The sequence below is a fragment of the Penicillium hordei genome, assembly GCF_028827395.1.
Source record: "Penicillium hordei strain IBT 12815 chromosome Unknown utg000003l_segment0_segment0, whole genome shotgun sequence".
NCBI lineage: Eukaryota > Fungi > Ascomycota > Eurotiomycetes > Eurotiales > Aspergillaceae > Penicillium > Penicillium hordei.
The window spans coordinates 831,737-844,915 of record NW_026623144.1 but is presented as its reverse complement, the minus strand read 5'-3'; the positions used below and the strand labels follow the sequence as shown (position 1 = coordinate 844,915).

Genomic DNA, 13,179 nt, shown 5'->3' with positions numbered 1-13,179 from the left:
GTTTATGGCTCTAGGTGTTAGCTCGAAGAGCTTGTTGCGGCATGCCGACGTCTTGTGATCTCTTACCACATTCGGTTCCAATTCCGGATTTAAGGATCTCATTACCTTTGGTAATATCATACTACGGGAGGTTGCAGATAAGTACAGACATGTGAAAAGTTTGTTGATAGAAAGAATTCACATCTGTTTCTTGAATCAGCGCAGCGAGCAGTTCAGCCGACTAAACTCCTCGAGCCTACCATTCATGTCAGGTAAGATTGACCCCTGCTCCCTAAAGGCTGGGACTATGCGTTTACAAGCCAAACAAACATTCATAGGCACGTCAGGAGAGCTGAAGGCCGCATACCCATATGTATGTCTATCTCCGAGCCTCTGATGGCATCCTCCATATTTGGAAGAAGGCTGACCTTTTTTATCTAGACTTTCATCAACAATGGCTAACTTCTTGCAGTCAGCTAAACAGAATCTACCGATATTGTCTGTTATCCACTCCGACTCTACCATAGCTTCGGTCCTGTCTTCGAACGACTCTCTTCTGCAGTTGCTCAATCGTGATTCCTTTCGAGAGCTTCGATACAGGTCATATAGTTGATAAAATCCTCGATGGAGGTGCAGCCGCGCTAATTGGGTCCCTACCGTGCTTTTTTGCAGAACTTGAACAGCGTTAAAAATTAGGTCGCAAGCCTCTTACTTCGGTGACAGCTATTGTGGGCGGTTCCTCGGTCTCAGGGTCTCTGGTGGGCAGATTTTTCCAGGAGATGGGTGCAAGGCTCCTCGGTGCTTACGGGATGACTGAATCGAGTCTTGAAAATCTTTTGGAGTCATATTTGGCGAATGGTCTGAAAGAAATTTCGGAACGGTCGAAAAAGTCTTGCCCCTTATGGTGGCGAAGGCGATGGATAGATACGGGAGAGTCGTGAAGCTAGGAGAAAGAGGCGAGATTTGTATAAGTGGACTCCCCTGCAGCAAGGTTGGTGGCGCGGTAAGAGGCGCAACAATGAGGTTATGAAGTGCTTACCACAAATAATAATATTCTTGATTCGACTGGTAATAGCGCAGTATTCATCGTCGCCCATAATGCACTCATCTCGCTTGACAACCAAAAACATTATTTTCATCCTTCTATTTAATGTGTTTAACGTATTTCCCGGGCGAGTTGCGCAGTCCGGAACATATAGTAAATGCAATAAATTACAACTTGATATCTTAACAACCACGGTTTTATTTTATTTCATTGTGAGCCGATAGCTTTCGATAAGCATATTTAGTATCATATATTAATTTCGAGTAAATCGAAAACTTATATTATCACAGTATGAAAAATTTCATTGCTAAAGTCTAGAAATATATATATCTCAGTCACTAATTTATTAAAATTTCTAAAACTCCCTAAAGGCGCTAGATATAATGTAAAGAGTATTGGGCTAAAAGGCAAAGCCATATTAGGCCACTGTTGTGAAGATATCAAGTTGTAATTTATCGCTTTCATTATGGTGTTTTGGAGTGGCCGCTTGGTAGTAGGTGGCCACTCAGTGGTGAAATACGTTATTGTGTCCGAAGCAATACCTGACCTCACGGGATTACCAGCTACGATTGGAAATCAATCCCGGGATTGCATGCTGTATATAAATCGTCAAGTTTCTTGTCCGAAGAATAATAACCAATCTTCCTCTGAATGATAACTAACCGTTCCAACTTGTTATTTAGGTTTAGCGACTGATATCATGAGTAATACTTTTCGCTAAGTGCTAAAAGGTGCACCACAGGCTATTTGGGGAAACCACTCAATTCCCAATCATCCTACTTTGATCTTCTCCCTGCAATCTTGGCATTTTCACCATCTGATAGGACGATATCTGGGTAAGGTATATTACCATACGTGCTCATGCCACCAGATGTGCGCCAGTTGGCACCATCAACTAGGACTTAATTAATACAGCCCTTTGGCGCTTAGCTTGTGCGATCATTGGAAAAGACTTACCGACCAGAGTCTGGCCAGTGACATAGCTTCCAGCCTCAGATAAAAGGTAGACTGTTGCATCTGCAACATCGCGAACGTGTCCCAGGCGACCAAGAGGCTGCGACTTGGTGTATTTTGCCTCGGCATCCGAAGGAAGAAGACGTTTCAAGCCCTACGAGATGAATTAACAAATTATGCGGAACCGGGTAGTAACTTGACTAACCTCAGTTGCAGCAACAGGGCCCGGTGCAATTATATTTGAGGTTACGCCTCGAGGACCGTATTCGATCGCGACGCAGTGGGAGAGGGAATCGAGGGCAGCTTTAGCAGCGCAGGCATGTGACTGAAGTGGCATACCACGGTAGTGAAGAGTGGCACCGAGGAAGATGATACGGCCACCAGTACCGCTAACTGTAAGAGGCTAAGCAACATATTTGTATGAATAGTGGGAGTGCATGGGCTCACGAGTCTCCGGGCCTGGCATGTGCTTTTGAGCGGACTCAACCAGGTAAGGAAGAGTGGCCTTTATGGTGTTATAAGACCCTAGGACATTGATGTCCATGACGGACTTAAAGGCGTTCACGGAAAGTTGCTCAATGGAGGCGACAAAGTTACCTGCTGCTCCGAGACTATACGAACACATCAGTAGAGATAATGGCGATCGCAGAGATGGATATCATACATGACAAAATCGATGCTGCCAAGCTCCATAACACAGCGGTATACTGCTGCTTTCAGGGCCTCGAAATCGCGAACATCCACAGCACCGATGCCAATCACGCTGGCATCTGGACGAATGGTCGCAAATTCCTTGGCGGCGCTTTCGGTTTTTTCTATATTGCGACCGATGATACATGCATTGGCCCCGAGGTAAACCATCGCACGAACCTGGGCGCTGCAAATGGTGCCAGCCCCACCAGTGCAGAATATGACCTTGTTGGCTAGAACAGGTTAGTTCCTGGGGGTTCAGAGTACAACTGGGGTCTCACCAAAGATGCCATCCTTCCAGATGTCGCTCAGATACTCGGACTTTTGTAATTGCATATTAAAACTTGGTATGTTTTCTCGAGGATGCGTAGAGAATGAGGATAAGAAGAGAAAAGAAAAGCCTTTGTTGTTGTACGGTTACGCCGGTGGTTTTTTGTTCTTTTAGTATGCACCCTTGAGAAATAACATTCTCAAGGTCGACCAGTGAGACTAATGTGGCTAGACATCTTTAGAGAGTAGTCATCAGCTACTGTCTGTTACTATCAACTGAGAGCCTAGCAAATATGTAGGGAGGGACCATCCGGACGACATACCATTCACCCTGGGTATGTAGTCTCGTGCCGGCCTAGGAATGCACTGGACGTAGATGAAAGTGTTAAGGGTTATCTCCGCCAAAAGATTTACCGATTGGACTTAGTTCTAGATTCTCCGCACTAGACTTTCAGGATCGGATAATCGGAATGTCTAGTGATGGACCGTATGCCTCTGTACACACATAAGAATACTCGGAATGTGTATATTGCAAATGGCCTTCTCCGACACAATTACATTTTTTTCTGAGACCTGAAGGAGATCCTAGGGTTGCAATCGATATATGAAGAGTAATGACGCACCCTTCATGTCTTTTCCATGGTGGCTTTTATAGCGTTGTCAGATGATACGCTTTTTGCTATTTTTATTCGAATTCATACTTACCTCGGTTTGCCACATACTCCTCAAGGGGCAACGAATACAATCGCCACTTTCCATCAGAAGCTATGGATGACCCCGTTGCTATCGTGGGAATGGCGTGTCGCTTCGCTGGGGCATCGTCCCCTGATGAGTTTTGGAAGATGATTGAGGATGGACGGACTGGTCACTCCCGCATCCCTAAGAGAAGCTTCGACGCAGATGCTTGGTATCACCCGTCACGGCAGCGACTTGGTGCAGTATGTCTAGTGCAGAAAGGTAGTCGACGTGGCGTAACGCTAACTTGATATGTATTCATTCTGACTAGATTTGCACCAAGTCGGGGTTTTTTATCGATGATGTATCGAGTTTTGACGCACCATTCTTCTCCATGACAGCCCGCGAGGCTGCAGCTATGGATCCGATGCAGCGGCTTGCCCTCGAGATATCTTACGAGGGGTTTGAAAACGGTATTTTCACTTTTCCGTGATAAGTACGGGATTGCAGCTGATCTATAAAGCTGGTTGGCCAATGCAAAAGCTCTCAAAAAGCAGAACGGCGGTTTATTGCGGTGTGATGACAGCAGACTACCAGGAAATCGCAGAAGGCGACATGTTGTATCTTGGCGACCATGCTGCAACTGGCACAAATAGGGCCATTCTGTCGAACCGTATCTCGTGGTTCTTTGACCTCAAGGGTCCCAGTTTGACGTTGGACACCGCCTGCTCGTCCGGGCTTTACGGCTTGCACCTTGCCTGCCAGGCTATTAAAGCTAATGAATGTGACCAAGTACGTTTCACCAAGGAGAGAGAACAACATAGACTTAACAAAACAGGCATTAATTATAGGCACGAACCTCATTCTCCATCCGAACCTGGTCGCGCAATATTCTTCGATGAACATGATCAGCCCGGACGGAAAGAGTCATTCATTTGACGCATCTGCAAATGGATACGGACGTGGTGAGGGTGTCGCATGTGTGGTTTTAAAGCGTCTTCCAGATGCGATCCGAGACAACGATTGTATCCGCGCTGTAGTTCGGGGCACTGGTGTAAATCACAGTGGAAAAACAACCAGCATAACTATGCCAAGCGAAACTGCGCAGATGGAGCTCATTTACTCCACTTATCAAAATGCTAGACTGCCACTGGCTGATACCAGTTACTTCGAAGCGCACGGGACAGGTACCCCCCAAGGAGTATGTATCACATATATCTCATGATGATTGGAGTCTAATTCACCGACTTAGGATCCGATAGAGATTCGTGCAATTGCGAAGACAATTGGCGCTGCACGGAAGGCTAAAGGGGCACTCTACGTTGGTAGCGTCAAGCCAAACATCGGCCATACCGAAGGCGTGGCTGGAATTGCAGGGGTGATCAAGGTGATATTGAGTCTTGAAGCCGGGACGATTCCGGCTGTAGCTGGTCTGGAGACTGTCAACCCAGACCTTCATCTGTCGCAATCAAATTTGGAACTTCCAACTGAGAATATTCGATGGCCAGACCCAGGACTTCGGCGAGCGAGCGTGAACTCGTTTGGGTTTGGTGGGGCCAATGCCCACGCCATCCTTGAGAATTACTTGGATTATTTGGCGGCCCAGTGCCCATTGGGCCTTTCTTCTAACCGACTCCAGCCTGTTGAAACAAGGTCCCCCCCCAGTGGTAATTACCATTTGCAAGGAAGCTTCCAACAACACCATGTTTTTGCTCTTTCGGCGCGGGAGCGGATAGGTATTACCCGAGTTGCATCTTCGTATGCAGCGTATTTGGCCTCTAGACCACGTTCGATACACGAAGATCTTATAGGTATGCAGACTTTGAGCCACATTCTGGGAACTCGGAGAAGCCAGCTAGACTTTTGTAGTTACGTGGTCACAGACAGCTGGACAGGTCTTTTGGAGGCCTTGGGCAAGCCGCAGACCCTTCCTGTGGAGCGCGTATCGCCGAAAAACAAAGTTGTCTTCGTTTTTACTGGCCAAGGTGCACAACGGCCAGGAATGGCCAAGGAGCTTCTTTCTTATTCTGTTTTTAGGAACAGTATCAAACAAAGTCAGCAAGTACTGGATGACTGTGGTGCGTTGTGGCGGATATCCGATCTGCTCACATCCACAGATACTGAATTGATTGGAATACCCCAGTATTCCCAGCCGTTATCTACTGCCATCCAGGTTGCGCTTGTAGAACTGCTATCTAGCTGGGGCATTGAGCCAGCCGCCGTGCTCGGGCACTCATCTGGCGAAATAGGTTAGTTTTCCGCACCTGTCAAATTGTTGATGCTAATAATTTAGCGGCCGCATTTGCTGCCGGGGTCTTATCATCCCGCGAAGCCATTCATATTGCTTATTTCCGAGGCTCTCTCTCTACAATCGTTCCTTTCCGCGTTGGCGAAGGCATTATGCTCGCTGCCGGTATGTCAGAGTCCGAAGCAGAGATGTACCTATCAGATGCTGGTTACGCAGGCTCGGTTACCATTGCATGTATCAATAGTCCATCCAGTGTGACGTTGTCGGGTGCAAAGGCAGCAATTACTGCAGTTCACGAGGCTCTGGTTCGAGACGGCAAATTCTCTCGAATACTGAGAACTGGTGTAGCATATCACTCACCACACATGGCTGCAATTGCTCCAGACCTCGAGAAGATGCTTGCTTGTTTACCCCAAAGGACCCTGGCTCCACAAATTCCCATGTACTCGTCTGTGGATGAGGAAATGGTCAGTAGTGAGGGCCTTAGCAAGGACTACTGGCTGGAGAACATGCTGCAGCCCGTGCGATTCGCTGGTGCGCTACGGAATCTCATTACCGCCTCCGGGAAACAAGGTACACAGAATACAGAGTACAGCACGATTCTTGAAATTGGGCCATCAAGTACGCTGAAAGGCCCGATCAACCAGATCCTAGCCACGATCAGCCACCGCATGACCCAACAACTTCCGTACCGATCTGTGCTGAAGGCCGGGCAACATGCTTGCCAGGCCGCAGTAGAAGCGGCAGGCTTTCTATGGGCGACGGGGCATCCCGTGAGGCTTGACTGCGTCAATGCGATCCGCACGGAAAATGTCGCGCTGGACCTTCTCCCACACCTCCCATCGTACGTTTGGAATCACGAAAATAGTTTCTGGCATGAGACAACGGCCAGCCGCGCCGTGCGCCTGCGCTCACAACCTCGAAGCGACCTGCTTGGGCTTCCTGTCGATGGACAGAACCGATTCGAACCTAGATGGCGAAATATTATTAGCATTTCGGAGAACCCCTGGCTTGCAGACCACAATGTTGCCGACACCTGCTTGTACCCTGCAGCCGGCTACCTGGTCATGGCGTTGGAAGCTGTAAGGTCCCTCACTGTGGAGTCTTCGACACTTCAGGGTGTGGAATTCACCGACGTCACTTTCGAGGCTGGTCTGGCTCTGCCTGAATACGGACGGGGGGAGGAAATCTCATTGACACTCTATCCACATGCGGTCATAAAGGATGCGTTTAACTTCAGTGTCTATTCCCATCCCACGGGGCAGTCGGTTCGTCGGCACGTGCATGGGTCCGTGGCTGCCGTTTATTGTGGTGACCAGCCGGACCAAGTTGAAGAGGAAGCGCAAAAACAAGAGTGGTCTTACTCTCGAGCCTTGCTAGAAGAGTCCCAGGAGCTTGCAACGGAGAAGATCAACGTCCTAGAATTCTACTCACAGCTAGCCTCCGCAGGCCTGAAGTATGGCCCTACCTTTAGAAGTCTGCAGAGTCTGAGGGCCTTGTCAGGTTGCAACATAGCATGTGGCAAACTAAGCATTCCAGACACAAAGTCTGTCATGCCCAAGGAGTTTGAATATCCTCACCTTATCCACCCAGCGACCCTGGACTGCGCATTTCACCTCGCCTTCGCTGCATCACAAACCAAACAAAAAATACAACATTTGACTGTACCTGTATCAGTGGGACGACTCTTTATTTCGACCGATATGCCTGCTGGCCCTGGATCCACACTCCTGGGAAGATCTTCCGCACAACATATGGACAAGGGTATTTTGGCCGACATATTATTTACTGATTCGGCCTTGAGCGGGCCCAGAATAGTTGTCGAGTCAATGAAGATGGAAGATGTAGACAAAGCATCTCTCGCATCTGAAAAGCCAGGCCCTCCCAGGCGCTCGGCGGAAATTGTCTGGAAAGAGGATGTAACCCACTTCCGGGCCCAGAATTTGAACAGCCAGGAGTGGCTTAGTTCCTGGCTCGAGTGCCTCTGGCACAAGAATTCTCAAGCCAATGTCTTGATCATTGGGGCGGAAAGCCTTTCTTCACTTGATGTTTCTGGCTCGCCCGACCAGTGCACGATGCTCGGAATGAACGAAAACGGCCAAGTCTTTGATTTCTCGGACGGCCCAGTCACTTCCACGAAGCCGGACTCTTTTTTCAAATTCAACATGGAAACACGTGCCATTTATGATGCAGTCATTTATGATGCTGGACTTTCAGCGAACACGGAATGGCTACCGGAGACCATGTTACGCATTGTGAAGCCGGGCGGCAGCATCATAATGTTTCGAGGTGATGGCTCTAGTTTCAATTTTTTGAATAACACATGGCTGGACACCTTGATTGAAAGCAAGCAATACCACCTGGTACGGAACTCAATCCCCCAGTCACTATGCGTGGCCACTGCCTCACCAGTCACACCTACCTGCTTGGGCGATGCTCCGGATAGCTGGAAATTCGAAGGGATCACGATATTGGAACACGAAATTAGCAGACAAACCAGTTTTCAGATTGAATTCCGTGAATGCCTGACCAGGTTGCTGGTAGATGCAGGGTTTTCTGTACGTGTGGTGCAATGGACAAAATGTGCTTTGCTCCACGGTCAGCGTGTGATCTCACTCCTCGAGTGCGGTGAGTCGCTTTTTTACAATCTTTTACAGAGCGATATGATGCGCTTTCGCGAGTTTATCGCGTCTGCGCCGGGTTATATTCTGTGGGTAACAACAGGAGGCCCTCCCACGCCAGGCTTTACGGCCGTAAAACATGCCCCAACCACTGGTCTACTACGAACATTGCGTACCGAGAACCCTTTGTTGAGGCTGCCGCAACTTGATCTTTCAGAGGAGACTATCCGTGGTGCAGTATTTGAAGCTGCTTCAATCGTCATCAATGTTTTGTGCTCTACTCTGGATACCAGTCCTATGGAGACCGAGTTTAGCGAGGCTAGAGGCAAGCTGTTCATTCCCCGCCTTGTAGACAACAAGGCATTTGACGCGGAGCTGGAATTATACCAGTATCGGTCTACCTCTTTGCCCATGAGATTGGACGAAAGCCAAAAAGCTCTGCGACTCAATGTTGGCCGTCTTGGACTAGTCCAATGGGTTCTTGTTCCAACAACTGGCACGATGGAGATCAAAGCTGACCAGGTGACCGTTACCACGAGGCACGCGACGATTATTCATTCTCCCGGAAATACTGGGCATGTATCGGAGAAAAGACTATTTCAATCGTGGATGCTGGCTGAAATAATCGGCATCGTTGATAGAGTAGGCCAAAATGTTGCCGGCATCCACCCTGGTGACCTGGTCCTCTTCGAGTCCACGGATATGCGAACACGTATCATAAGAAACGCCTCAGAGTTTCTCAAAATTCCGTCAAAAATTTCTTCATTACAAGCAGCACACTGGATTGGACCATTAGCCATATCCTATTTGTTACTTTTGGATTCAGTGCGTACACAGTCACAACCTGCTGATGGAAACGAAAAATCGCTTTCTGACACTACACGTGTCCTTGGCGAGTGCTGGCCCGTTGGATGTAATTTACTCCATGGGGACAGGCCAGTACGGAGCATACTCATTGATGTCCAAGATCTTCCCTTGCGCTATATGCTGGTCAAAATGGCGCAGTATCTTCAACTAGACATATCTGTCATTGTTCCACCTGGTGAGGCTACCAAGAAGAAGTCTTCATGGTTCGCAGGATGCAGAATCCTTACCACAATGTCACGCGCCATTTCGAAGATGGTTTTTAAAAATAATACGCACGGGGGCATTGATCTAGTTTTCTCGTCTTTGGATAGAATGTCCATCGTCCCCCACATCCTGACAAGCATGTCCCCACGTGGCGAATTTGTTGCTGTGGATGCTGTCTATGGTCAAGAGAAGGCCCTTCGAAGCCTCTCACCACGATCAGACATAGCTGTAGGTTGTATTGACACATCAAAGCTTCACGGACCTAGATTCCGAAAGGCTCAGATCGTCGTATTACAACTTCTTGCCAATGGTACCATTTTACTCCCGCCCGATCTACCCGAAAGGATCGTGCAGCCCGTGTCTAACATAGAATTGGTCTTGAAATCTCCGCCCTATCCCTCACACAACTATCGTCATATTATATCCTTTCAGCGCTCGTGTCTGATCCCAGTCCAATTTTCGAAGCCAATCCCTGCCCAGTTGGCCGCAGGCGGGACCTATATTCTCTCCGGTGGTCTTGGAACATTGGGTCTTAAGATAGCCAGCTGGCTTGTCAATGATCATGGTGCTCATCATCTTGTGTTTCTTTCACGATCCGGGATTCCCTCATCAGTGTCTGCATCTGCCCTCGATTCTCTCATCGAAAAAGGGTGTCGATGCGATGTGATAGGTTGTGACATTACATCAGCTCAGGAAGTGGAGCGTTTGAGATCGCGAATCACCCAGAACGGCTGGAATGTCCGTGGAATCATTCAGGGCGCCATGGTGCTCGCAGACTCTGCCTTCGGGACCATGACAGCGGAAAAATGGGAAACTGCATCAGCGCCTAAAATCCGTGGTTCCTGGAATCTACATCAAATATTAGGCCAGAACCTCGACTTTTTCTTGCTTCTGTCTTCCATATCCGGGGTCATTGGGAACAGTGGGCAAGCAAACTACAGCGCCGGGAACACGTTCGAGGATGCCCTCGCGGCTCATAGACGTGGGCTGGGTCTTCCAGCTATCAGTCTTAATCTCGGCCTCGTGACTGATTCCGAAACGGTAAATAACGTTCAAGGAACCTCGAACGTTAAAGGCTTCCTCGAAAAGTTCACACACCTTGCACCCGTAGTGGTCAGTATACTCGAAGTCCAGGCAGCTCTGGCAGCTGCTATCCGCGGTCGAAGTCTGAACGGCGCCGCACTCCCGTCCCAGGTCGTTGTGGGAATTTCGGACCGTCTTCGGCAAGAAGCTCTGGGTAATTCTGCACCCAGCCACTGGCAACTTGACCCTAAATTTGAACATCGTGTTGATCGGCGAGTTGCCTCCCCCACAATGAATGTCGATAAACCAGATTACGCAGGGTTGATCCGTGTAGCCGTCTCGACGGAGGATGCAAGAGGAGTAATTGAGAATGCGCTTAGAACTAAGCTTGCTAGCGCGATCTCTACTAAAGCTGAAAATGTCGACACAGAAAAGCCCATTACTGCTTACGGAAGTAAGTTGGTTTTCCTTTGATTTCCAATTTGTTTGGCTTGCTAAATCCTCCTTTTTAGTTGATTCATTAAAGGCTACTGAGGTCCGCAATTGGGTATTGAAAGAGTTTGAGAGTCAATTGTCAATTTTCGATATTCTCAGTCCAGCACCCATTTCTCAGTTGGCCTCGCTCATCCTGAAAAAATCCTTCTTGAAGGATTCATTCACGAAGACGACAGAGTAGAAGATCATGTTGTCAGATAGATTAAGAACACAATGTAATGAAATTGATGGAACTTGCGTCATTTAATGTATCCTACTATTGTAATTCAAAGTGATGAACCGAGGGAGTGGTCAAACACTACTAGGACCCTTCGGGATAGGGCATATTTGTGGTTAACCCAATTTCCTGCTAGTATGATGTCACAGCGTGGCATGGTTCGATTATAGATACCCCTGAAATTGCTGAACCGAGCTTAACACTTTCAATCAATAAACTTATTCTATTGGACATGTTGCGTACTAGCCAGTACATCAATCTTTCATCTGACAGTAATCAATGGCAAAGTTCCGTTGAAAGAATCGGATTTCGGAAGTCGTTTGTCCACAACAGGTGTAGCCATCGTTAGAAACTGACAGTAAAGACCGACGAAGCAAACTTTCTCAATTTGTCTCATTCTACTTTTCTCTGGGTCATCTCAGTTCCGTAAGCCACCTTGCTAGCTACCCTGGTTATGAATGTGGGTCACATGAATGAATAGTGTCTTCAGCTCCTCTGAATCAATTCATTTCGATAGATTCATTTCAATGATAACTGCTAGACTGGACCCTCAATTTCACCAACGGCCGACCATTCGTTTAGGATACACTTCCATTGATTGATTAGATATACACAAAAAGTACGTCAAGTGGACAAAATCGAGTTTGCACCCGAAGATGAAAGATGAAGATAAAATTGTGTAGGCTGTGAGGACACAAAGCTACATTATCAAACAGATTAAGCTGCAAATGACAATTGACCAGTCACAAAATAGATCATCAGACAAGGTAGTCAGTCGTCTTCTTGCCGGAAACGCGGCAGAACATCTAGCAGCGGTCAACGACACATCAGCAGGACCTGATAGATTACTTGCTCCGAGGAGCTTGGCATTTGATCAATCTGTACATCTGTCTAAATATTGGTCAAGGCTCCTGAGAACTCGAAGACAGTGTGCCCTTTAGAAAAGTTGAAAGTCCACGAATAGAGTCATGGCAGATGTATCAAAGATCCATATTCAATACGCACTAAACCGAGGCCCCTTTTCAACTGGATGATATCTACTAAAATATAGACAACATGGTAGGTGTCTCATTTCTATCGGACATATTTAAAAAGTCGAGTGCTGCTCATCCTCATGAAATATACCGACAGCCTCTCCCTGCCTTTTCATACCCTACCGCGTCTAATTTTCTATGGGTTTAATGACCAGTACAGAAATTCTCGATTCCTAGAAAGCATCCGAAATTTCAAAGTTGATTCTCCAATAGGTCAGAAGAGATGGGTGAGTTTGAATCAACATGGCTCCAACAGAAAGAAAAGGTGGAAATATAGCCCACAGAATCCTCAACGTAATACCTTCCGCTTTCTTAATTTAGATGGCTGTTTGCTAAATTCATTTATTTAAGGAAATTCCCAGACCAGAACCATATTTATGTTCGACGATATTACCCGTTTCAATACTCACGAAAATCTCGACGAATGTGGTCGGCGGTAGCTGCAGCCTTCCGGTACTATTTCTGAAGCCACGTCGGCCGCCACCGCGGTAATGACCCCAGAAGATTCAAAGACGCCGGAATGTACCTTAGCGGACGATGATACAACCTAGGCCTCTAGAAAAGGGAGAAAAGGCTTTGCTCATTACTCGAAAGCTCGTCCGCAAATAGGGACTGGGAATTTTAGAGCAACTTTGAATCTCTCTTGTGTGATCTCGGATGATCACCAATATGTGGACGTTAGGAAAGAGTGTCGTTCTTGAGAATCTTCAAAAAGCCAGGCTATCAGCACAGAGCTGATCAGAAGCACGCTGAAATAGTTTGAAATGACTTCTAACTACCAGGCCGACCGTGTCTTGCAGAGAGCTCTCGTAAACGCCCAAGCCGGCAGTGTATGTCGGTCGCTCTCCACTAACCAA

The 13,179-nt window shown here is 47.6% G+C and overlaps 2 protein-coding genes across 2 annotated transcripts; one reads left to right on the top strand and one right to left on the bottom strand.

Moving 5' to 3' along the window:
• Positions 1 to 1,800: 1,800 nt before the first annotated feature.
• N7537_005556 (uncharacterized protein) lies at positions 1,801 to 3,004 on the bottom strand (the record flags this gene model as incomplete). The annotated part of the gene is made up of 6 exons (XM_056896613.1): positions 1,801 to 1,919; positions 1,982 to 2,132; positions 2,184 to 2,371; positions 2,426 to 2,589; positions 2,643 to 2,901; positions 2,950 to 3,004. 6 exons carry the CDS (start codon positions 3,002 to 3,004, stop codon positions 1,801 to 1,803), a joined length of 936 nt encoding a protein of 311 aa, XP_056752398.1.
• Positions 3,005 to 3,705: 701 nt separating this feature from the next.
• Positions 3,706 to 11,252, top strand: N7537_005555 (type I polyketide synthase; the record flags this gene model as incomplete). Its single annotated transcript, XM_056896612.1, has 8 exons — positions 3,706 to 3,876; positions 3,945 to 4,086; positions 4,137 to 4,405; positions 4,452 to 4,814; positions 4,866 to 5,371; positions 5,483 to 5,862; positions 5,907 to 11,030; positions 11,089 to 11,252. 8 exons carry the CDS (start codon positions 3,706 to 3,708, stop codon positions 11,250 to 11,252), a joined length of 7,119 nt encoding a protein of 2,372 aa, XP_056752397.1.
• Between the last annotated feature and the right edge of the window lie 1,927 nt (positions 11,253 to 13,179).